The sequence below is a fragment of the Podarcis gaigeae genome (genome assembly GCF_964106915.1).
Source record: "Podarcis gaigeae genome assembly, chromosome: 8".
NCBI classification, from domain to species: Eukaryota; Metazoa; Chordata; class Lepidosauria; order Squamata; family Lacertidae; genus Podarcis; species Podarcis gaigeae.
In genome coordinates this window covers 67,796,756-67,819,137 of record NC_139684.1, presented here as the reverse complement: position 1 = coordinate 67,819,137, position 22,382 = coordinate 67,796,756, and the positions used below count along the sequence as shown (strand labels likewise).

The following is a 22,382-nucleotide window of genomic DNA, read 5'->3' as shown; positions in this document are numbered from 1 at the left end:
GTCTTGAACTTACCTGCAATGAATAACGATGGGTCCTGCATCGGGAGGCGTGGAGGCCTTCACTCTGCGGATGAATGCCAGGAGCCCGGTTGCATGATAAGGCACCCCATGTTCTGGCCATGATGTGAAGTGGAACTGCTTTACTTCATGCCTCGCTGAGTAGCCCCTCTGTAAGGAGGAGGTGAGGACAGGGAGAGAGAAAGTAGGGTTAGCCCTACAGATGTTTCCAGGGCCGGATTTAGGTTTGATGAGGCCCTAAGCTACCGAAGGTCATGGGGCCCTTTATATGTCCAGCTGTCCTTTGTCAACAACAAATTGTCGCTGTTTTTTGTGTTGAATATATGGTAATTTATGCAACCAGTCCATGCAGAATGTAGGCACCCTATATATAGAAATGAGCAAACCAGTGATATTTTAGGGAGCAAGCCAGCAGGCGGGGCCCATTACTTACATCATAGGAGCCTACACAACACAAACACTGTTGCTGTATATAGGTTTTGTTTTATTTTATTTTTATCTTATATTTTGGAAATGTACATCCACAGTTTTTTTCCTTTGATTTTTTTGGGGGGCCCCAAGAGAGTGGGGCCCTAAGCTATAGCTTGTTTAGCTTATATGTAAATCGGGCACTGGATGTTTCCCCAGGAAGGTGGAGGTTAACATCAAAGGTGCTTCCAAAATTCTCATCATCCCAATTCTTTTGCTGCATTCCCAGCAGTCCCCAACTGCCTGGCCTTGTGTTTAAAAGTACTATCAATGCATTACATTATTCCTTAGAAATTTATAGCCTGCTCTTCATTTAAAAATAAATCTCAAAGTGGGCCGCAATAAAAATATCCTGATCAATAAGACCAGCCAATATCACATAAAATCACAACAGCAATATGGGGTGAGCACATCTTTTGAGGGCAGGTCACCCAATTCCACCTCTAATTAACCATTAGGAATCATTATTTTTAACATTATTATGGGTTTTCGTTGAACTGCATTGTTCCTTGAGTTGTTTGTTCTTGCTTTGCTTATTTACCATGGTGTTTGTTTGTTTGTTTGTTTGTTTGTTTGTTTGATTGATTGATTGATTATTATTTTTTGCCAAGGTTTATTATTATCATTATTAGCTGCTCTGAGTGGCAGTGTGGTATAATGACTAGAGTGGTGGACTAGAACTAGAGTTCAAATCCCCACTCAGCCATGAATTTCACTGGGTGACCAGCGAAAATCATTCTCTCTCAACCTAACCTACCTCACAAGATTGTTGTGAGGACAAAATGAGGAGGGACCACCCATGTAAACTGTCTTGAGCTCTTCCATATAAATGAAATAAATAAGTAGGTAAAATAAATATTAAAATCTAACCCTTTAAAACAAATTTCAAACATGACACACCATTTATATATGGTTTGCTGCAGAAGCATGACTTCATTACAGTTTATGAACACATAAGGAAAGAGGGTTCCTCAATTATAGAGGGATTTTTTTTTTTGTAATTAAACAGAAGGTTATTGAACAGGATCCAGCAGCTTGGAATTTGCATTTTCTCAAAATTGGAGGAAATAATAAAGTTCACCATGAAAGATGTTAACCACTGCAACAAGCAGCTATCACACTCAAAATTAAGTTGACCTTGGATGCTCACCTAATATTAATTCATTCATTAATATACTGCTTACACACCTGAGTGGTTTCTAGGCTGCTTACAAGTTAATAATCAATGATGTGATTCATACATAACTAAAACAAAACAATTCCATCAACATGTTAAGAACATCCGTAATTTAAAAAATCACAACAAAACAATCCTGTTAAAAAGCATAACAGTTAAACCAATTTGAAGAGCAATTTAAACAATCAAATCAGGAAAGTTCAAGTTCAGGGGAATACTTGTCTAAGCAGGTGCATCTTCAACAGCCGGCAGAATGCCAACACCGATGGGGACCTCTTGTATTTACCAGAACTCTTACTACGTACCCAGAACATCTAAGTATTGATGTAGGAGAAGCTGCTGGGAATTCTCTAGATTTCGGTGTGGCATGATGACAAGTGGAAAGCAATTACAGGTGCTAGATTTTGCTCATGATTACAGGCAGCATGAGATAAGAGCATAAACACAGTGGTTTCTAACATGAAGCAGCTCTAACGGCAGGATTGCTGCCTGATCAAAATTCCCACCCAGGTGCCACGACTTCACTTTGGCAGATTCATCTCAGAAAAGGTTTGTGTATTTCCCATGTTGCTGCCCTCCCAGCAGAACCAGGAAGCTTTGATTCAGTTCAAAATTTTCATGCAAACCCCCCTTAAGTCACACTTTCCTCCCCCACAAACAAGCAGACTGAAATGTGTCTATCCTTCAAAATGGATACTTCTCTGAATTTTTGTGATGCAGTTCTCCAGCCCAAGAAATGTTGCACGTGTACACCGCATACAAAAATACCTATATCAGTGGAAATACTAGGGAGGAATCACTTTCCAGAAATGTGTAGACTGGGGAAAACGGAATGCAAAAGTAGGAACAACGAGCGCTAAAAGACTGATGAAGTGAGATCGTTTTAACAAGCAAATTATTATTATTATTATTATTATTATTACATACAGCTTCCAATGAAACACTAAAATACACAAACCTATTAAACATTAAAAGCTTCCCTAAACAGGGCTGCCTTCAGATGTCTTCTAAAAGTTTGGTAGTTATTTTTCTCTTTGACATCTGGTGGGAGGGTGTTCCACAGGGTGGGTGCAACTACTGAGAAGGCCCTCTGCCTGGTTCCCTGTAACTTGGCTTCTCACAGTGAGGGAACCACCAGAAGGCTCTCGGCGCTGGACCTCAGTGTCTGGGTAGAATGATGGGGGTGGAGACACTCCTTCAGGTATACTGGACCGAGCCCATTTAGGGCCTTAAAGGTCAGCACCAACACTTTGAATTGTGCTCGGAAATGTACTGGGAGCCAGTGTGGGTCTTTCAAGACCAGTGTTATAATAATAATATATTATAATAATAATAATAACAGCAGTCTGATGTGCAAACATTGCGAACTGAACTTATGCTTTGAGAAAATGAGAAACGTAGAGAAACCAACATTGACAGATTAATCTATCCCATATTCACCGGATTACCCCATGACTGGAGGTCATGCTGTTCTCTCTCCTTTTGAGGCTACATCTCCTTTCATCCTAAATCACTCATCATAGTGTGATATTGCATCTTTGTTAAGCTTGGCTGAGCTGGTATCACTATTTCATACACTGGCTCGGAGGTTCCGTCCTCTTTTTTGGTGGAGAAATCCCAGGCCACTGATTAAGTGGTCCCTCTCCCTGAAACTGGAGCTGCGGCGAATGCCTTGGAACGATTACAAGGCAACCAGATCCCGACGGAGCTTGGGTACTTTACTTGTAACAAGGTTGTGATTTAACGTTCCTCTAGATTACAGGGCGAGGGGGGGTGAATTACAGTTGCGGGTGTCTCGAGATACAGTAGAACTGCTCAATAATTGCCATGAAGCTTTCAGTTCCTGTCTAGAAGACAGAAATAATTATCCATTCCCTATGCAATTACATAGCGCTTAGCCTGAAATTAAACCATTAAGAATGACCACGTAAATAAAGGGCTGTTCTGTGGCACTATTTACTGAGAGAACGTCCTTCAATGGAGTACCTAAAGAGTGCGTATAAACAAGGAAATTTCAGATGGAGGAATTCTGAGCACCAAGAGTGGTTGGCCAGAGGGGGATGCCAAGGTGAGCAGAGGGTTTGGGATCCAAAAGAGAAGACTGAAAACAGACAAAAGTCTCCCAGGCTAGGAAATGGCTAGGTGTGTGCACTGGTTCTGTGCGTACTCTGAATTACAAGGCAATTTCAGGACTGTTCCCACCTTCCGGGAAGGTACTTGTTTTGCCAAGTGTTTTTAAATAATTATTTGATTCAGTGTTGGCCATTTGTTCTGTTCTTTGTGGTTTTATAATGTTATGATTTTATAGCTCTAATATGTTTTCCTGACTTCATTGTGCACTACCTTGGTACTTTTTTATTAGTTGCCACCTTATAAATATTCTTATGAATAAGAAAATCCTGAATTTGGATCACAGCATAACAAGATGAAGTGAATCACGAACTCCCTAAGGTTCTTTGTGGCTCTGTGGCTTTAGATCTCAAAAAACAAACTAACTAACCTACCTACCTACCTACCTACAAGACACTCTTTTCACTGCCAGAAGAGGCAGCTGGCTGCCATGATGGTGGCAGCAGAAAACAGTTAAAAACAAAACAGAAAGAAATAATTTAAAAGGTAAGACCACCCTGAAACATTCCAGTAACTTGGCTCCCATTCCCCTGAAATCCAGTTCCAGATTTTAACACCTTGCATTCTAAAGTCAAAATTGTACACAACACAGAGTCTATAAAGGAAGATGCATCAAGTAGCAGCATCTCCAGGTCCAGGTTACAATTTCCTTCCTCAAAGAAAACATTTCCAGATAATGTCACCATGTTTCCATCTTCTTCGTCAAAGGAAACCACCTATTTGTGTTTGTTCACATCACACACACACCACAATATGAAAGTGGACTTTCATGGAGTCTTTAAGCCAACTTGATGTTGACCTGTGACAGTGCCTTCTTGGTGGTGGTTCCCTGTTTGCGGAATTCCCTTCCTGGCGAGGTGCATCTGCCTCCCTCATTATTGACTTTCAGAAGAAATGTTGAAATATTCCTGTTTACCTAGGCATTTGATGGCTCATAAGAAACTAATACATTAATAACTGTGAGGGTATGTGATGGTTTCTAAACACTGTACATTTTTTAAAAAATGGTTTTGAAATGTCTTAAAGGTGTTTTTCTTTTCTTTTAAATGGTCCTCTTTTGTGGTGTGCTGTGCCAGGCTCCATCAGAAGGAGGGGCAGGTTACAAAGTCAATAAACAAACTACTCTTCCTTCTAGGTTCTTTCTACCCTCAGTGTCTAAGGATATGATGCACATCCCCGATTCTCATTTTTGGGGAGTGAAAATCACAGAGCTGCAGCTGCAAACAAGTGTCCCAAATATAGCAACATTGTGCCAAAGAGTAATGGAAGATTGCAAAAGGGAGAGGCAGAGAGAAAAAGCCATTTGGTGATGAACAAGTTCTTGCATGTTAAACCTGGTCTGTTGAGCCATTTAAAAAAACTGGATTCTTTATGTCAGCATTTCCCAAACTGGTGCATCCAGATGTTTTGAACTATAAGTCCCATCAGTCTCAGCCAGCATGGCCAATGATCAGGGGTGATGGGAGATGTAGACCAACAATCTCTGGAAGGCTGGGGCACAGGAAGCTGATCAGCACTTTGATCTATGACCTGGGAAGAAGGTCAGCACTTCGTAAGAATGTGTAATGATGGGGAACGATGTGTACCTAATGCCTTTCCCTGCTACTCCGAAATAGCATTTTTTTAAAAAAGAAAAGAAAAGGGGGGTTGTGTACACAAGTGTGCCTATAACTGATTGCTAGAGAAATTGATATTGTGTGTCAAATCAGTGAGGACAACAATGCTCAATAATCTTAGGATCTGAACTAATACATCAGGAAAGCTCTATCTTTGGGACATCAACTTGCTTCCCACATTGAGGGGGCTGGTCTTCACATGAAGTGTCTCACCCAGTGCACGAGCGCTCACCCAGCAGCAGCAGGGGATGGCAAATATTGAGGGGGCTGAAGCCGCTTCCACCCCTATAGTTGGCGCCCCTGCTTTTGGGGGGAATACCATTTGCTTTTGTGGATTTATAGCCTAAACATGGTGCTTTTTAACTATGTAGAAATCTTAGAGGTAAGCCAACAGAAGGAAGGAAGGAAGGAAGGAAGGAAGGAAGGAAGGAAGGAAGGAAGGAAGGAAGGAAGGAAGGAAGGAAATTTCTTTTTCTCATCTCCACTCAAATTGCTCCACCCATTTTGCCGCCTGTGAGTAGAGGAATTTCAAGCTCAACTGTGAAGATGATAGATAGATGATAGATAGATAGATAGATAGATAGATAGATAGATAGATAGATAGATAGATATAGATAGATGATAGATGGTAGATAGATAGATAGATAGATAGATAGATAGATAGATAGATGATAGATAGATAGATGATAGATAGATAGATAGATAGATAGATAGATAGATAGATAGACAGATAGTTTAACAGTTTGTAGGAAGCAGTGATTTTGCTCCCTCTTCTTTTAACCCACTGCTCCCTTCATCAACCAGCACAAACTATCAGTGTCTCATATTTCAGTATTCATAGCCAAAATAAGAAGAAAATGGGTTGTGATTTTTTTAAAACAACCCCCTCCCGAATGTTAGAAAATCCCTTCCCATCCCAAAATATTCAGTGAACGGGTCATTCCAATTTTATGGTCTGCAAATAGGATGAAGCATTTCAGAAGGTCTGTTTTTGCTCAGCCCTAAACTATCCATCAAAAGAATATGGTATGCCAGAAATTGTGGGACCTACAGCCCTGAATGGTATTGGGACACCATCAGCACCGATCATTAGCAATGCTGGCTGAGGCTGATGGAAGTTCTAGTACCAAACACATGGATGGCAACAGGTTGCAGGAGACTGCTTTAGACACAGATGTCATGCAGCTACAACTCCCATCATTCATGACTATTGGCAAGGCTGAAGGTGGGGGTTTAGCAGTTGGAGTCCACAGCATCTGAAGGGCCACAGGTTCCTCACCCTAACCATAGGCTTTGCACATAAGCATTGCACATTACTCCAGGAACCAGTATGGGTGGGCAGAAGAGCAAGGTCTTCTCAATGCTCAGTGGTTGCTATAGGAGCCCTCCTGCAGTCTTCCTGGCCTGCAGACCTTTTTGCCTGCAAGGAAGCCTCAGTGAAACCTATCTCTGCCACCCAGTGCTGCTGGAAGATCATGGCCAATGTACCAGCTTTTGGGTTAAGAGCAATGCTTCCACAGAGAGGACTGTGCTGAGCTTTGAAGCTTGAAGAGCTTACCCTCTCCAGAGTGAACGTCCTCACGACATATTCCGCCAATGTCTCCGACTTCACCTGGGTAATTTTGATGTCGCCATACATCTCTGAGTCATCTGGCCAGTATTTGGAGCACTTGACCTGCAATAGCAAAATAAAATCATCTGTGTGTCTAAGAGTGGGATGAGGGGTCAGGGCCAATAAAGCACACCCCTCTGGAACCCACAGGGTCGGGAGAGGAGAACAGAAGGAGTCTCTTACCCTTCCCACTTCAACCAGCTTGGTTATCATCACTATGCTAGAACAGTGCTCCTGCCACACCATCCGCCAGAAATCATAGATCATCTCCTGTTTGGGGCCTGGAGCATTGAGATGGAAGAGAACTAAGCAACCACTGAGACTGCTAAAGGACACCATGTGCAGAAATAAGGTGGCTATTGATTTGTTTCAGGTATTTCCTGGCCACCCTCTACCACAAAAATCTCAGAGGTGAGTTACAGCAGTACAATAATACAGTATTAAAAAGCAGTTGGAACAATGTACTGTACATGAAAAACTGCACCAGGGAGTAGTGGAACTTAAAAATAAGTCTCATCTGTAAAAAGTCAAGTAAAGAGGTGTCTCTTCAATGAATGTGGAGAACGATACAATGGTGGTGCCAAGTGCCTCTTTGAGGGGTGGGAATCCCACCGTGGAATGCCACAGAGGAAGCCCTCTCCCAAGACACCTCCAACCCAAACTTTTGAGGACTACCAAGAGTGTCCCCTTTCAGATATTTGGGGTCTAAATTGTTTAGTAAAATGAACATCTTGAATTGGCATAAATTAATGTGTTGGGCTGACTGAATCCACACACTCCATCACCTTCAAGATGAAGGAGGATCTGCTAATCCCCACGAGTCCACCAATGATGGAGGGATTGGGGGGCACATATAGACAGCACCTGGGCTCCTTTGGGAAGAAAGACAGGGTATCATTTTAATTAATCATCACAATAATTAAACCAAGGGTAGTCCAGGGATTGAATATGTTAACCCCCACTCAGTTTTGCACTGTTGCTTTTTTCTGGGTCCCTGCTGCCCACATGCTCAGGACCATTAAAAAAGATGTCATAGGGAAAACCCACAAAGGATTACAATTTGTTTCAACCCGCTTGTGGAGACTATCAGAGGTCACAAAGAGAAAGGAAAAAGACATGAAAATAACAAGATGAGATGTGGAAAATATCAAGAAAGGATTGGATAGAATTGTGAACATTATTTGGACAGATTTGTGGACATTAAAGCAGCAGCAACAAGATGATTGGATCCCTTTCGGAACTTGAAATATGGGTGCCCCCAACAAAAAATTTAAAATTCGGCTCTGTAATTTGGAATTTTATGTGATTTGATTTGATTGGTCTGTTAATAAAAATTATTTAAAAAATAAAAATAAAAAGAAGTCATGGGAGAGCCATCATTTTTAATGATCTCCTGTGATGATTATTTTTTATTAACAGCAATCATGGATAAAAGAGCGATTCTGACTTAGCTTGGGACATTGTGCGTGTGCATGTGTGGGAGACAGGCTTAGGTCTTCTGCCCTGCAGTTTTCTCCCTGGAGAAGAACTTTACATGCTCAAATACTACTACCACTATTATTATTATTATTATTATTATTATTATTATTATTATTATTATTATTATTATTAGCATCGCCATCATTATTCTCCAAAACAAGCCGAAGTGGTGCAGGAACAAGGAGGGCAAGAATACCAGAATGTGAAAGAGGAAGAAGATGATAAGAATGATTTACCTTGAGTGGCTATGAAGTGGTTGGATCTGTGGTAACCCTGTGAAGGAATAAGACAGTGTGTTATGTTCCTATGGTAGGGAGGGAATGGTGGAAATATTTCCTGCATTGTAAAGGAATGCCACCAGCAACATTGGTCCCAAGATCTGCTGCTCTTAAAGCTGACTTAAGCAATCCCCTTTTGCTATCCCTTACACCACACATACCAAAGCCCCAACAAACTTCCAAAGTTGGTTAGAGGATGTCCAAATGGATCCTCAGCCAGGGTCCCTCTGAAAGCAAAGTCACTCAAACAAAATAGCCACTAAAGCCCTTCCACAGTGCCTACATCCCAGTTTCCTGCCCAGATCCTGCATGCTTTGGACCAAGACCACGTTCAAACCACACATTTAAAGTACTATGAGGCCATTGAGGGCAAATACAGATCTCTCACTGTCCTCACTCCAAATGGGCAGTGAGATGCTGTTGCTAAGGCAACAAGGATGCATTTTTTCTTCAAGAAAAGGTCATGCCATTTGCAGCCTGTAAATTTACAAACAAGGCTAGTAAGGCCTGGTATTAGGGGTGATGTGGAGAAAGTGGACAGAGAGAGGTATTTTCTCCCTCTCATGTAATACTGGAACCCAGGACTATCGAAGAAAGTGGAGTGTTTGGAGAGGATTCAGGACAGACAAAAGAAAGCACTTCTTCCCACAGTGTACAGTTAAACTCAAGAACTCAGTACCATAACAGGTAGTGATGGTCACCAACTTGGATGGCTTTAACAGAGGATTATACAAGTTTGTGAAGGGTAAATCTATCAATGATTTTAAGCCATGATAGCTATGTTCTATCTCCAGTGTAGGAGTCAATCTGCCTCTGGGTGTCAGTGGCTGGGAAAGTGTGCTGTTGTGTTTGTGTCCTGTTTGCAGGCTTCCCATAGGCGTCTGGAAGGTCTGAAGGAGGGATTCTAAACACATACAGCTGAACACATTGATAGCTCTCCTTGCCACTTGGAACCCTGATAAGGCACAGTTCCTGATCAAAGTAAGGCATGCGCAGGAAGCCACCTTCTTCTAAGCCAGACCACCGGTCCAGCTAGTTTAGTACCATCTACACCGACTGGCAGAGGTTCTCCAGGGTGTCAACTAGGGTTCTCTCCCAGCCCTACCTGGAGATGCCAGGTGTGGAACCTGGGACCTTTGGCATGCAAAGCAGACGTTCTACCTGAGCTACAGCTATTCCCTAACACACGGAGAGGATTATATGCATGTTAGCCTGAACATGCTTAGATCCTCATTCAGACCTTCCAGCTCAAAACAGGGTGGTTCTGATGTGGAGCTTGCATGTGTGAACCCAGCTACCCCTCACTTCAATCCAGTTGTCTGAACATAACTGGTGTTCCCCTCTACCCCCGGCACCATCATACAGGGAACACAAGGCCAAACACAGGAGACTGGGATTCAGCCTAAGCATGGGTCACCTTGAGGGAAACAGCAGTCTACAAGTGCTTCCCAGTACACGAAGGCAGCCTTGATTAATGTTCACAAGCAGCAAGGAACTGAGAGCAGCACAAGAGCCCTGTTTGCAGCCTTGCTGTTCGCAGAAGTCATGTGGTCCTAAGTAATGATTGTGAACACCTTCATTCATCCAAGCCACTTACTGCACGCATTAGTAACTCCTAATGGGGAAGCAGTGGCCCAAAGAGCAGAGAAAGATGTAACAGCGCCAGTAACCAATAACACAGCAGTTTGGCTTGAAAGCTAAACATGAGGCTCCCTGTGTGGCCACCTACGCTCTCATTTTGCATTTTATATGTGAAGTCATCAGTTCTGCAAAGGACCTAATATACACCCATGTTCAATCATCTAACCAGAAGGGGATATTCTCCAGCTTGGAAAAGCTCCCTCCCTGCTAATAGTCTCTGGATGCTCACAGTTCAAGCATGAGCCCTCAGCAAGCATTGATTAAGTCCACATCATCTGTGCCACCATGCAACTCATTATAATACATGTGACAGTCCTTCAGATATTTGAAGATGGTGTGAGTTAAAGTAGGGGCAGAGAAGCTTTGGTCCTGTAGATGTTGCTGAATGACAACTCCCATCAGTCCCAGCAAGTGTAGTCAATGGCCAGGGATGATGGGAGTTGTTGTTAGGCAACATCTGGGGGAGAGGCAAAGGTTCCACACAGTAGAGGGAACCACCTTGTGTGCCCCTAACCACATTCTCCACCCCTAGATAAATATTTAAGGGACTCCTAAATGGAAGAAAGATGGAATAGAGGAGAGGGACTCGACATATACTTACTTCTCGGTTTATTCGAATCTTAGCAAGCCCAATCGGATACAGGTTCAAGAGAAAAAGAGATCAGAGACAGACAGATTAGTGAGACACAATCTGAGGAAGACCAGACTGTTTAGTAGAGGGAGTACATTAGACAGCAACATAGATGAGCAGAGAAGGAGGAGCAGCAAAGGACACTGGGATTGGATCTGGTTTCTTTTGCCTCACTTAAACAATCTAGACAGCCATGAACAGTCTAGAGATGAAATAAAGATTCACAAATATTAGAAATTTGACAGAAATTCCCCGTTGGTTGGTTTGCCAAATTTTGAATCTGAAATTCAAATTTCAATTTTGAATGTGGCATTTGAGATTTGAGTGTTTTCAACATTCTGGCATCTTTTGATTTAGGCAGGTGTCCAAAAATTACATAAGCCATCAATTGTCAAATGTGGTAGATGTCATTGCTTGTCAGCTATCAAATACCATCATATATTAACTACCAAAGTAAAATATCAAGTCAAATATCCAATACTGAAACCAAATGTGACTCAATGTCAGCTATAGGTATCATACACTACTGGCAAGTCTTCAACTACTCAGTGCATGTTTGATGTCAAAATTTGCAGAAGAAAATTTCTGAGATGCTTTGGAAGAAAATTAGTTTCAGCTCTAGGACAGATAGTTTCAGAGGCTTTACACTTGTGGAGGGATTTAGAGATCACTTATAATATTATATTGTCCCTATTCTGTTATTGAAATCACGTGTTAGTGGATGGCCATAATATGGATATAGACTGTATTTGTAACAGTTCAGGTGTGAGCCTCCAAAAAGCATTTGATGAAATTCATATTGCCACCATGCAGACCATTGTAATACATGCTAAATAAAAGTTTTAGTTGCTCATAGTTGCTCTGTATTGTGGGGTATCTAGGTTGTGTGCCAGTGGAACAGAGGAGGGAGACCATTGTTGGCAATTCTTCCTCATCACGGGAGCCTGACTGGAGGGCTGGGAAACCCTCCAGAGCAGATTTAGAAGGGAGTAGGGTGAAATCATTAAAAATTACCCCCTCCCTCATTCTGTTGATGGGCTCCTTCTATCAGTGGACAGACAGCATTATATTTCACATATTGTGTGTATCTTCACTTTATAATTTTACAGTTATTGACTCATCACACACAATCTTGCATTTATTTCAATGTACATTTTTACACCATTTATTCACAGTTGGGGGGACAAATGGGTTTCTCTTGTTCTGTTCCTTTATTGTTCCATGAATTTGGTCTGTGCTGCATTCTAGGTAAAGGTAAAGGTACCCCTGCCCATATGGGCCAGTCTTGACAGACTCTGGGGTTGTGCGCCCATCTCACTCAAGAGGCCAGGGGCCAGCGCTGTCCGGAGACACTTCCGGGTCACGTGGCCAGCGTGACATCGCTGCTCTGGCGAGCCAGAGCCGCACACGGAAACGCCGTTTACCTTCCCGCTGGTAAGCGGTCCCTATTTATCTACTTGCACCCGGAGGTGCTTTCGAACTGCTAGGTTGGCAGGCGCTGGGACCGAGCAGCGGGAGCGCACCCCGCTGCAGGGATTCGAACCGCCGACCTTTCGATCAGCAAGTCCTAGGTGCTGCATTCTAGTTTGACTTAATTTCGGTTTAATTGGGGTAATTTCTAAAATCGATTCTGGTATTGGAGCATGTGCTGTTTATTATAGCTTACAGTTCACTTGGGTCACTGACATCTATATTTGGACTGTCTCAGAAAAATTGCTCCTTTCTTTTCCTGGAAGAACCTGAATAAATTTTAGGAAACATGCCCATCTCTAGACATAACATGGATCATCAAAGGATGAGAAATTTATGTTTGTCCTTATTTGGTATGTGTTGGTGGGAGGGAATACAACTCCCATCATCCCTGACCATTGCCCATAGTCATTGAGGCTGATGGGAGCTGTAGTGCAACAACATCTGGAGAGATACAGGCTCCCCATTCTTGAAGGAGAGTACATATGGTCCTTCACATATATCTAACCCTATCCTGATCTACTGCTGTACCATCATGTTCCATTCCTGGAGCAAAAGGGAAAGGGAAAGGTAGCATTTTCCTCAGGAACCGAAGAGCATTCTTAAAGACAGCAGGGGCAGATGTAACATCAGGCTGCATGAAGTGTGGAGCTCCTAAGGGTGCATGTGTGAGAGAAACACAGGGAAAACATGGAAGACAAAGAGAATTCTAGATCACACAGCCAAGAAGGTTTCTATGAGACAAAAAAACTCAAGACTCTGAGATTTTGCTGAAGAGAAGGTTGCTGGTAAGGCAATGGAAACAGGTCAAGGGCGCTGATGCACTTACATCAATGTAGTTGGCGTTGATATAGTCTGAGTTGGGGTCCCCAAGAAGTGGATGGAGCTTAACTCGATGCCGATCATCTGGAAACAAAATCAGATAGGACTATCAGTCCAGGACAGGCAGAATAGCCACTGGGTGGCCTTAATCTCTTGACTCCCCATTTCATAAGTTCAAGGTGCTTTTCCTTTTAAATTTCCAGTCACTTACTGGACAGTGGCTACATCAGAGTCCAACAGTGCAACTCAAACATGGGCTACAAGCCCTGGTGTCATTCTACCAGGACTCTGAAACCTGGGTGTACAGCACAGAGAGTTCCTGCATGATGTACATTACATCTGAGTTCCTGCAGTCTTGAACAATCACATGATTCTTCCTATGGTCACCCACATTTGCACTTTGCCATGGTGCTAATCGAGCTCTGGTCGTCAGGCACAGAACTCCAGAAAAGATGCCCTTCTTTTCTAACCAGTAGCCATTATTGTGATCCTCCACATCTCAGCCTGCCTGTGGAGTTTGGCCAGAATCCTCAAGCTTCACATTCTTTTCTTTTCAAATCCAAGGCCTTTTGGCTCCCTAGCCACACAGAACAATGTCAAAAGTTTTACTAATTGAATTCTCCAGTCTCCATGCAAAAGCCACAATAGGTACCTGAGAGGTTCCTCAAGGTTTGCCACAATGTAGCCGAGATCAAGGCTTTGCTCTAAGGTAGATTTAAAGAACAGGCATACCAGGGCTGCAATGCTTAAACAATTGATCAAGCAATGAAAAATCTACTGAGCTTTTAAAAAGGCTTCTCCAATTAATCAGGCAGCAGTTTTTCTATTTTAAAAAACCACACAAAAAACCTGCATTATTATTTTAAGGGATGTACTTGCAAATTTTGGGGCAGCAGATGCCCTTTCGAAGCAGCATTTCCTTTCTCCTATCTCGCACAGAGGAGGGAATGCTTCTTCTGACATAAAAAAATGGGATCTAAAACAAGATATTGCAGTAGCAGTCAGTGGGGTGCTGCAGGTGAGGTGGTGATGCTCACCTGCTTTCCAACGCCCAGAGTCGCTGCTAGTTACTGAGAAGAGGAGGCAGCAGGGAGTGCAGTGTAGGCACAGTGGCAGGAGTGTTGGATTGGCTTCACTGCTGAGCTTGCACCATGCCAAGCTCCTTGCCCCCTTGCTCTTCTCCCTCTCAGCAACTCGAATGGATGGTCTGTGTTGGGAAGCCAGGTGAGCAATGCCACCCCACCCACCTCATGCCACCAACTAGGGCTGTCTTAAGCATATGTGGCACCGGGGTGCAAAGATCCACCCGGCGCCCCCCACCCCAGGTTGCCCAGTCCCATGCGTGCAGGAGGGCGGAGCCGGCTGGCCGCCTCAGTGTCTTGCTGGCTTGGTCACCCGTGAACTCATGACCGCAGCAGAAGAGCCCATCGTGGCACTCCAATCAGTGGGCGGGCTCTTCCCCAGACTCAACTCTCGGGTCCTGAACTCTCAGCCTGCCACCCCTGAGAGCCCGGCGCCCAGGTGCCCCGCACCCCTAGCGCCTATGGGTAAGACGGCCCTGCCACCAACTTCTGCTGGAGGTTGCAATGCATGGTGCTCCTGTTCAGAAATCTAGCCATGCTATTCTATTGCCAGCCCTCTTCACTATACTTTTTCATCCTCTTCCTCAAGCATTCCTTACACACTGAACCCATTAGAACTCTGTGCTGCTTTTGAGGCCCCTCCTTGGTTTCACCACCAGATTTCCAGACTTCTGCAAACCTTAAGTGTTTTCCCAAGCCTGGTGATACCTTAGGGGTGGGAGGTGCCATTTTGATGCTACAAACAGCAGCGCTCACAGTCTGAACATTGGGAATAGAGGAAATGTATCTACTCAAGATGCATGAATACTTTGTCTAAAAACGAAGAATGCCTTATATTTGTAAAATCAAATAAAAATGATTTTTAAAAATGAAGACTGCATTTCCCCCTTCAAAATGGCTGTTCTATATTCATATCAGCGTTTATTCTGATTGAATTCATGCATTCATTTGTTAATCAATTCACTGATCAACTGACAGCCTCAGTTCTTACACCTCCAGCCAGCTACACTGATCCTGAGTAAATATCTCGTCTCTACATTAACAAACTCTGCAGAATTAATGCATTTGACTGTAAGATCATGGTTACCTGAGATATGGTGGATCAGATGTTACCTAGTCTCAGACCTGAGACTCACCTTTAACCCACATATGCATTCTGGGGACCCACTTATTAACTTTTACCTTCTACTTGTATGATGGTAGTGCTGCTGTTGTGACCCACCTTAGATCAGGCCATGATGTAGTTTTGGGTCCTGACCCATCAGCTGAAGACCAGTGACCCAGAACACCCAAAGAAGACATCTGCTGAATACCAACTGGCACCATGATAGTAACAGAGTTGAGGAAAGGGCAACATTAGGATGACACAGAGAGCTTTGCTCCATGCAGGGCAGAAAGATGGAACTGCCTCAGTGCAGAGTGCAGTCAATGGGCAGCTTACTTCCCAGAGCTTCTTATGCAGAACCTTCCCAGTGATCAGGTCCAGCCCAAGACATTTGGGCACCTGAGGAAGACCACAAAATGGCGCCCTCCCTCTCTGCCAAGGAAGAAGGGGCCAGTGAAGATCTGCATTAGGAACCACGGGATAATAAAGATCTACATCAGGTCTGCTGCCCCTGTGGATTCTGCCGCCTGAGGCAGTCACCTCACCTTGCTTCATAGGTGGGTTGGGCCTGCCTGCCACCTGATTGTGACGTTTGGTTGGGGAATGGGGTATAATCTGAGTTTGGCTCCCACTAAGCTGTTTTGAACAATTAGCTCTCGTTTTTGTCATCATGTTCACATGAAATTTCGATTTGCAAAACGCAGAGAACGGGAGGCTATAATTAGAAGCGGTAAAAATAGTTGGCTAGGATGGTCTTGCAGAGGCAAACCAGTCTTTAGCGGAGCTATTTTACAGCACAGATTCCAAGTGAATTGCAGCTTCCCCCTCTGTTCTATGGAGGGGGATGTCCCCGGTTACTCATTCAGCTCTTTCCAAAACTCTCCCGACCACCAAACTCTACATTCTCCGACAGACAGACAGACACACCATGCAACCATGTGTCGGACTTCTTGAACAGTTGACAAGTCCTTGAAATGTTGCAGTGGAATGCTAACACACTCAGGTTTGAGGTTTACGGGGGGGGGAGCACTTTGATGTAGCCTCTTCTCCATTGATGGGCCCAGCTGACTCACTCAGTGATGGCAGCAAACTACAATGGGCAGTTTCAGCAAATCCTGAACACTACACCAGGAATATTTTGCCAATGCTGACCCTTCATCACACTGCAGAGCATACCAGGTGTAACTGTTAGAATATAAACCCTGGCACCAGTTTACCTGTGAGATCACCTATATGCCTAGTTGACTGTTTTGATCTACAGAACTGGCAAGTGTCACCAGTGCCACAAAATCCCTGCTCTGCCTTTGTAAGAAATAGATCTTTTAACATGACAGCACATACACGTTGGAACCCCCTGGCTACATGGACCAATGGCTTAGTATGAACCAGCTTCCTTTGTTCCTCACAGCCTGTATTTGGTACAGAATCAAATGGGTGGCCCACACTACCAAATTATTCCATACTAACTGAAACTTCATCTCTAGGGTTACTTCCCCCTGCACAACAACCCTGTCTAAGGTTAGGTTGCACTGAGAGAGACTAACTAGCCAAAGGTTCCTGGCTGAATGTGAACCTGAATCCTAGACTCATGGGTCCTAGTTTGCCACTCTAACCGCTATGCAACACTGCTCTTAATAAATAAATGCTACCCAAGCACCTGCACTCATTCCCTTCAGAGTTTTGAGGTCACGTCACGCTTCCAGCCCTCTCCTCCTGCCAGGCAGAATTTTATCTGGCTGCAACCGACTTTCCAGCCCACAAAGACTTCGCTAGCAACTTGCATGACATATTTAATTCCAGGCAAAGGAATGACACGTCTCAAACTAAATGGAATCCCCCCGAGGTGCAAAGATCTGAAGTCTGCAGGCTATAATGAAGTGGTTGCATTTGCAAAACTGAACCCAGATTGGAGCAAAATGCAACCTCTGCTGTGCATTTGACAGTCCTCAGATGCCTGCAAACCACAACCCAAATGCATACTTTCCAGACGCTGGAGAGTTTTGGGGCGTTCAAACATCCGAAATGAAAGAGATTGATTTTTCCCTTCTTTGTGGATTTTTTTTTAAAAGAACTTTTGTCTCTGACACTCACAGGTTGGCATGTGATCCTGTCTCCCTTTGGTCTTGTCTTTCTTCTTTGAAGCATCCCAGCCTTCAAAGAAACTCTAGGAAGAACAGAAGTCTATTATCTGCATAAAGAATACTTGGGGAACAAGCACACATAATTTCCTTTGACAGCACAGATACCGGATGTTCCCCTAGGGGTGGGCTCTACCATACAGCATCAAGACCCACTGCCTAGGTGAGGTGCTCCCAGGGGCTTCCCCAATGAATGACCAGGGCAGAAGGAGGGGCACATATCTTTCAGGAATATTAAGATGATCTGCATTAAAATATCAGATGACCTACATTTTTTTATAAAAACAAACAAACATACACACAGAGGGTCAAGAAAGCTGAATCCATATTGTGGCCAACCACAGAGCAGTCAAGTACAGTGGTACCTCGGGTTAAGTACTTAATTCGTTCCGGATGTTCGTACTTAACCTGAAACTGTTCTTAACCTCAAGCACCACTTTAGCTAATGGGGCCTCCTGCTGCCGCCGCACCACGATTTCTGTTCTCATCCTGATGCAAAGTTCTTAACCTGCAGGACTATTTCTGGGTTAGTGGAGTCTGTAACCTGAAGCGTATGTAACCTGAGGTACCACTGTACAGCATCTGAAGCAGAGGTGAGTAATGTGTGGCATCACTCAGTCTAATTTCACAGAATTATAAGAGTTGGGAGAAGACCTAAGGGTCATCTAGTCCAACCCCCTGCAATGCATGTGGCCCTAAAATTAATTTCTGCATAAATGGCAAGAGGGATCTCTATCCCAACTCCAGTTACCTGCATGTTGGGGTAGGGAGGTAGAGAGAATTAAAGGGGTGGAGAGAGGCAGAGAAAGAAGTGGTCCAGTCCACTCTTGGCTTTGGCCCCACCCACTGTTGGAATATGGACCTCAAAAGATTACCTTTGAAGAAATGTGGCCCTCAGCAGGGGGGGAATGCCTCTAGAAGGGCATCTGATTTCAGTTGGTTAGAGTGTGGCACTGATAATGCCAACGTTGATAATGCCAACGTTGCAGGTCCGATCCCCATATGGGACAAGTGCATATTCCTGCATTGAAGGGGGTTGGACTAGATGACCACCAGGACCCCTTCCAACTCTACAATGCTATGATTCTATGACTAGCCACTGTGAGAACATGACAATGGATAGATGGGCCTTTGGCCCGATTCAGCAGGGCTCTTCTTGAGGAGGCTGGCAAGGCCTTCTCCTTGCAGTGTCTCTGCCCATTTGGGAAAGCTGTGTGCAATCCTTAAAGGGCCCGTAACTGGTTCTGTAGCTGCATGCTCCAGGATGGTGGTAGAACAGGAGAAGCTACAGGGGAGTCACCCACAGATCTCAGAATCAAGGGTGAGCCACATCCTCAGAAACCGCCCTCTTGACCATTGGGCCCACTTTTGGTCTTGTCTGCTCAATCTGCTAGAGCCTAACTCACCAAGGATTTGAGATGTTGTTGTTTTTTAATACAGGTGCTACAAATGGCAAGTACCATCTTAGAAGAGGCATCAGATTGGCCATTGTGGAAGCATAAAGCTGGACTAGATAGGTCTTTGGGTCTGATCCTTACATTCTTATAGGCATTTTCTCATGCCTAGAAAGGAGAATGCCTCTTGATAATGCCTGATAATGCATAGGAAGATCATCTTTAAAACAAAGATGTATCCCTTTCCCCTTGTGGTTTCCCGCTGATATGTGTTGGGTGGGTATGCATCCTTTTGGATTATAAGTTGGCACGAAAACAGCAAAAATAGGTGGTTAATCAATGACAGAAAAATGGGGATTTAATTAATCAATCAACTAAAACACATATGATTAATTGACTAAGGTTCCAGTCCTATGTCTACTTACTAGGAAGTAAGCTCCATGGAAATGACTTACTTTTGCGTACAAGTCTGTAGGATTTCACTGTTAGGTTTTGTTCTGTTTTTCCAGTACAATCTTTTCCTTGTATTTTCAGGAGCAAGTACTATTGAGTTAAATGGGACTCCAGACACACTATATATTTAAAGCACATCCCACCCAAAAGACTCCTGAGAGTTTACCCTTCACAGAGCTGCAGTTCCCAGCCCCCTTAACAAACTACAGTTCCCAGGATTTGGGTTTGTGTGTGTATGCATGCAGGAAAAGTGCAATGTGTGCACAGACTTATTGCCAGTTAAATTTGCATAGGATTTCACCCTTAATTGTGTAGCAGACATTTTTAGTGTGCTTTCTGCTCTAAAGTCAATTTAGGGAGGAAGATCTACATTTTCAAAAGCAAAGACCCTATGGACTGCACATTTCAGGGCCAGAACTGCTAGCTTCCAAACTGCATCCCTCAGGTAGCAGCAGCAGCCATTGTGTCGAGAGGATGCTACATTTACAAACCCTTGAACTGAAGTTTTTACTTTGCTGCCTTAATTGCGAGTTTAATGTCTGCACTGCGCTGATTATGTGGTGTGTTTATTACTTTTAATTGGCTTAGTGTATAGTTTATTGTTGTTTTGCTTTAAATTACATTGTAAACCACCCTGGAATAAATATTTTGAAGGGGATATATATATATATATATATGCAGGTTTTGGTGTCCTCGGGTGTCTTCCCGTGTAAAAGTTGGGGTGTCTAGGCGACGTTTCGACGAGGTCTCACTCGTCATCTTCAGGCTGGTGCTTTCGGCTTCTTGTTACTGGAACAGAGCGGGATCTCAATGTTTGAGTTCCTATAAATACTGTAGAGGGGGTGTGGTGTCTAGCCTCCAATGTTCTGGGCAGAGAGGAAGTTCCCAGGCTAGTGTGCCTTTTCTTCTTTTGTTCCTTAATTACTTGAGAGATACCTTGAGTGATTTCTTGAGTGATATCCTGAGTACCACTTAGGTGGGTCATTAGGTGTGGATTAGTTGCTAAAGTCTTTGTGTCTTGACCTCTTGAACTTTGTGAAGAGTTTTCCTGAGAAGATGGCTGTATTGCACTTAGTTGTGCTTTGGCTTGGCTTCGTGTATAGGGGCGAGCTGTGGTTTTGTGGCTTGTGTCAGCCAGATCTGTGTAGGGATTGCAGGGGGGTGCAGCATCCGGAGGTGCCACCATGGATTGGCTACTGGATGGTGTCAGTAATTCATCTGTGGAGAGGGTCTGGGTTTGGGTCTGGTGTGGTTGATTGGTGTTGGCGTTCTGTGTGCCTCTGGATCTGGTGTCAGTTTTTGTGGGGAGGGCTAATTTCCAGATGTCTGGCAAGCGGGATGTGTCGTCACGCTTGTTCATGTTGTGAGGGTGTTTCTCTATCTCGATGGCTTCCATGATTATTCTCTTGTGGTGATGTTCCGTGTTAAAGAGCAATTTGGAATCTGCAAAATTAATTTCGTGTCCTGTTTCTTTCATGTGTTGGAAAAGAGAGGAAGTTTTTTCTTCTTTTTTGACGGCATTCTTGTGTTCTGCGATACGTGCATTTATTCGTCTGTTTGTTTGTCCAATGTACGTGGCTGGGCAGACTTTGCAGGGTATTTCATAGATCCCTTGGTTTTCCAACTGGATTTTATCCTTGGGGTTTCTGAGGATATTGGCTATTTTTTGGTTGGTGCAAAAGGCTGTTTTGATATTGTGTTTATGGAGGATTTTGCTAATTTTATCTGTAGTGCCCTTGATATAAGGAAGGAGGGCCATGCCATTGTTTTCTTCTGTGTCTTGGTTTTTGGGGGGTGTTTCCTTTTGGATTAGCTTCGTAAGCACAACTAAGTGCAATACAGCCATCTTCTCAGGAAAACTCTTCACAAAGTTCAAGAGGTCAAGACACAAAGACTTTAGCAACTAATCCACACCTAATGACCCACCTAAGTGGTACTCAGGATATCACTCAAGAAATCACTCAAGGTATCTCTCAAGTAATTAAGGAACAAAAGAAGAAAAGGCACACTAGCCTGGGAACTTCCTCTCTGCCCAGAACATTGGAGGCTAGACACCACACCCCCTCTACAGTATTTATAGGAACTCAAACATTGAGATCCCGCTCTGTTCCAGTAACAAGAAGCCGAAAGCACCAGCCTGAAGATGACGAGTGAGACCTCGTCGAAACGTCGCCTAGACACCCCAACTTTTACACGGGAAGACACCCGAGGACACCAAAACCTGCATTCCTGTACCCGTGAAAATCTACGAAAGCAAATATATATATATATATATATATATATATATATATATATACACACACACACACACACACACATACATATATATAGAGAGAGATAGATAGTTAGACAGACACACAGATATAGATATATCACTGGTAGGGTGGAAATATATTTTCATCAATGTCTATTTTCATTAAAGGAATTCCCCAAGGGGGCACTTTTAAAGTGGATTCATTCCACTACATCTGTATTCTCCTTCCCTGCAGAAATGACTCATTCCCTTCCGCCCCCCGCCCCCCAGATTATGGAATCTTCTATTTCCCATGGTTCTTTATTTCCTGTTATTGCACAGAGCTACTGTGTGTGTGTGTGTGTGTGTGTGTGTGCAAGCCTCTTGTGCACACGTGAAATAACTGCAGCCCCGCTGCTATGAGCAAAAAAGAGAAAGTGGAAGAAAATGATATGTTGCCTTGCTTGTTCCTAATATCCAAGTGCCTTTCAAATGACTGGTTTGGAACATATACAACAGCTTTTCAAGGTGCCCTAATTATTGTGACTAGCTCAGGTTTGTCAAATTCATAATATTGGAGAGGAGCGAGTGTCTCAGACATCCGAAACAATTGAACATGAGACAGTAATATTTTT

The 22,382-nt window shown here is 43.6% G+C and overlaps 1 protein-coding gene across 7 annotated transcripts in view; it reads right to left on the bottom strand.

Annotated features, from left to right (window-relative positions):
- Positions 1–22,382, bottom strand: part of PTPRU (protein tyrosine phosphatase receptor type U) — a 369,964-nt gene that overhangs the window by 46,287 nt on the left and 301,295 nt on the right. For 4 of the 7 annotated variants that reach the window (XM_083750621.1, XM_083750620.1, XM_083750618.1 and 1 more), the window contains 6 exons: positions 17,621–17,693; positions 13,350–13,426; positions 8,737–8,773; positions 7,205–7,302; positions 6,968–7,084; positions 14–168 (listed from right to left, as the gene is read on the bottom strand). In XM_083750621.1, the coding sequence (XP_083606747.1) occupies positions 14–168; positions 6,968–7,084; positions 7,205–7,302; positions 8,737–8,773; positions 13,350–13,426; positions 17,621–17,693 (557 nt within the window). Of the gene's footprint in view, positions 1–13; positions 169–6,967; positions 7,303–8,736; positions 8,774–13,349; positions 13,427–17,620; positions 17,694–22,382 lie in introns of all 7 variants that reach the window. The other 3 variants (XM_083750615.1, XM_083750616.1, XM_083750617.1) reach the window with 1 other exon arrangement.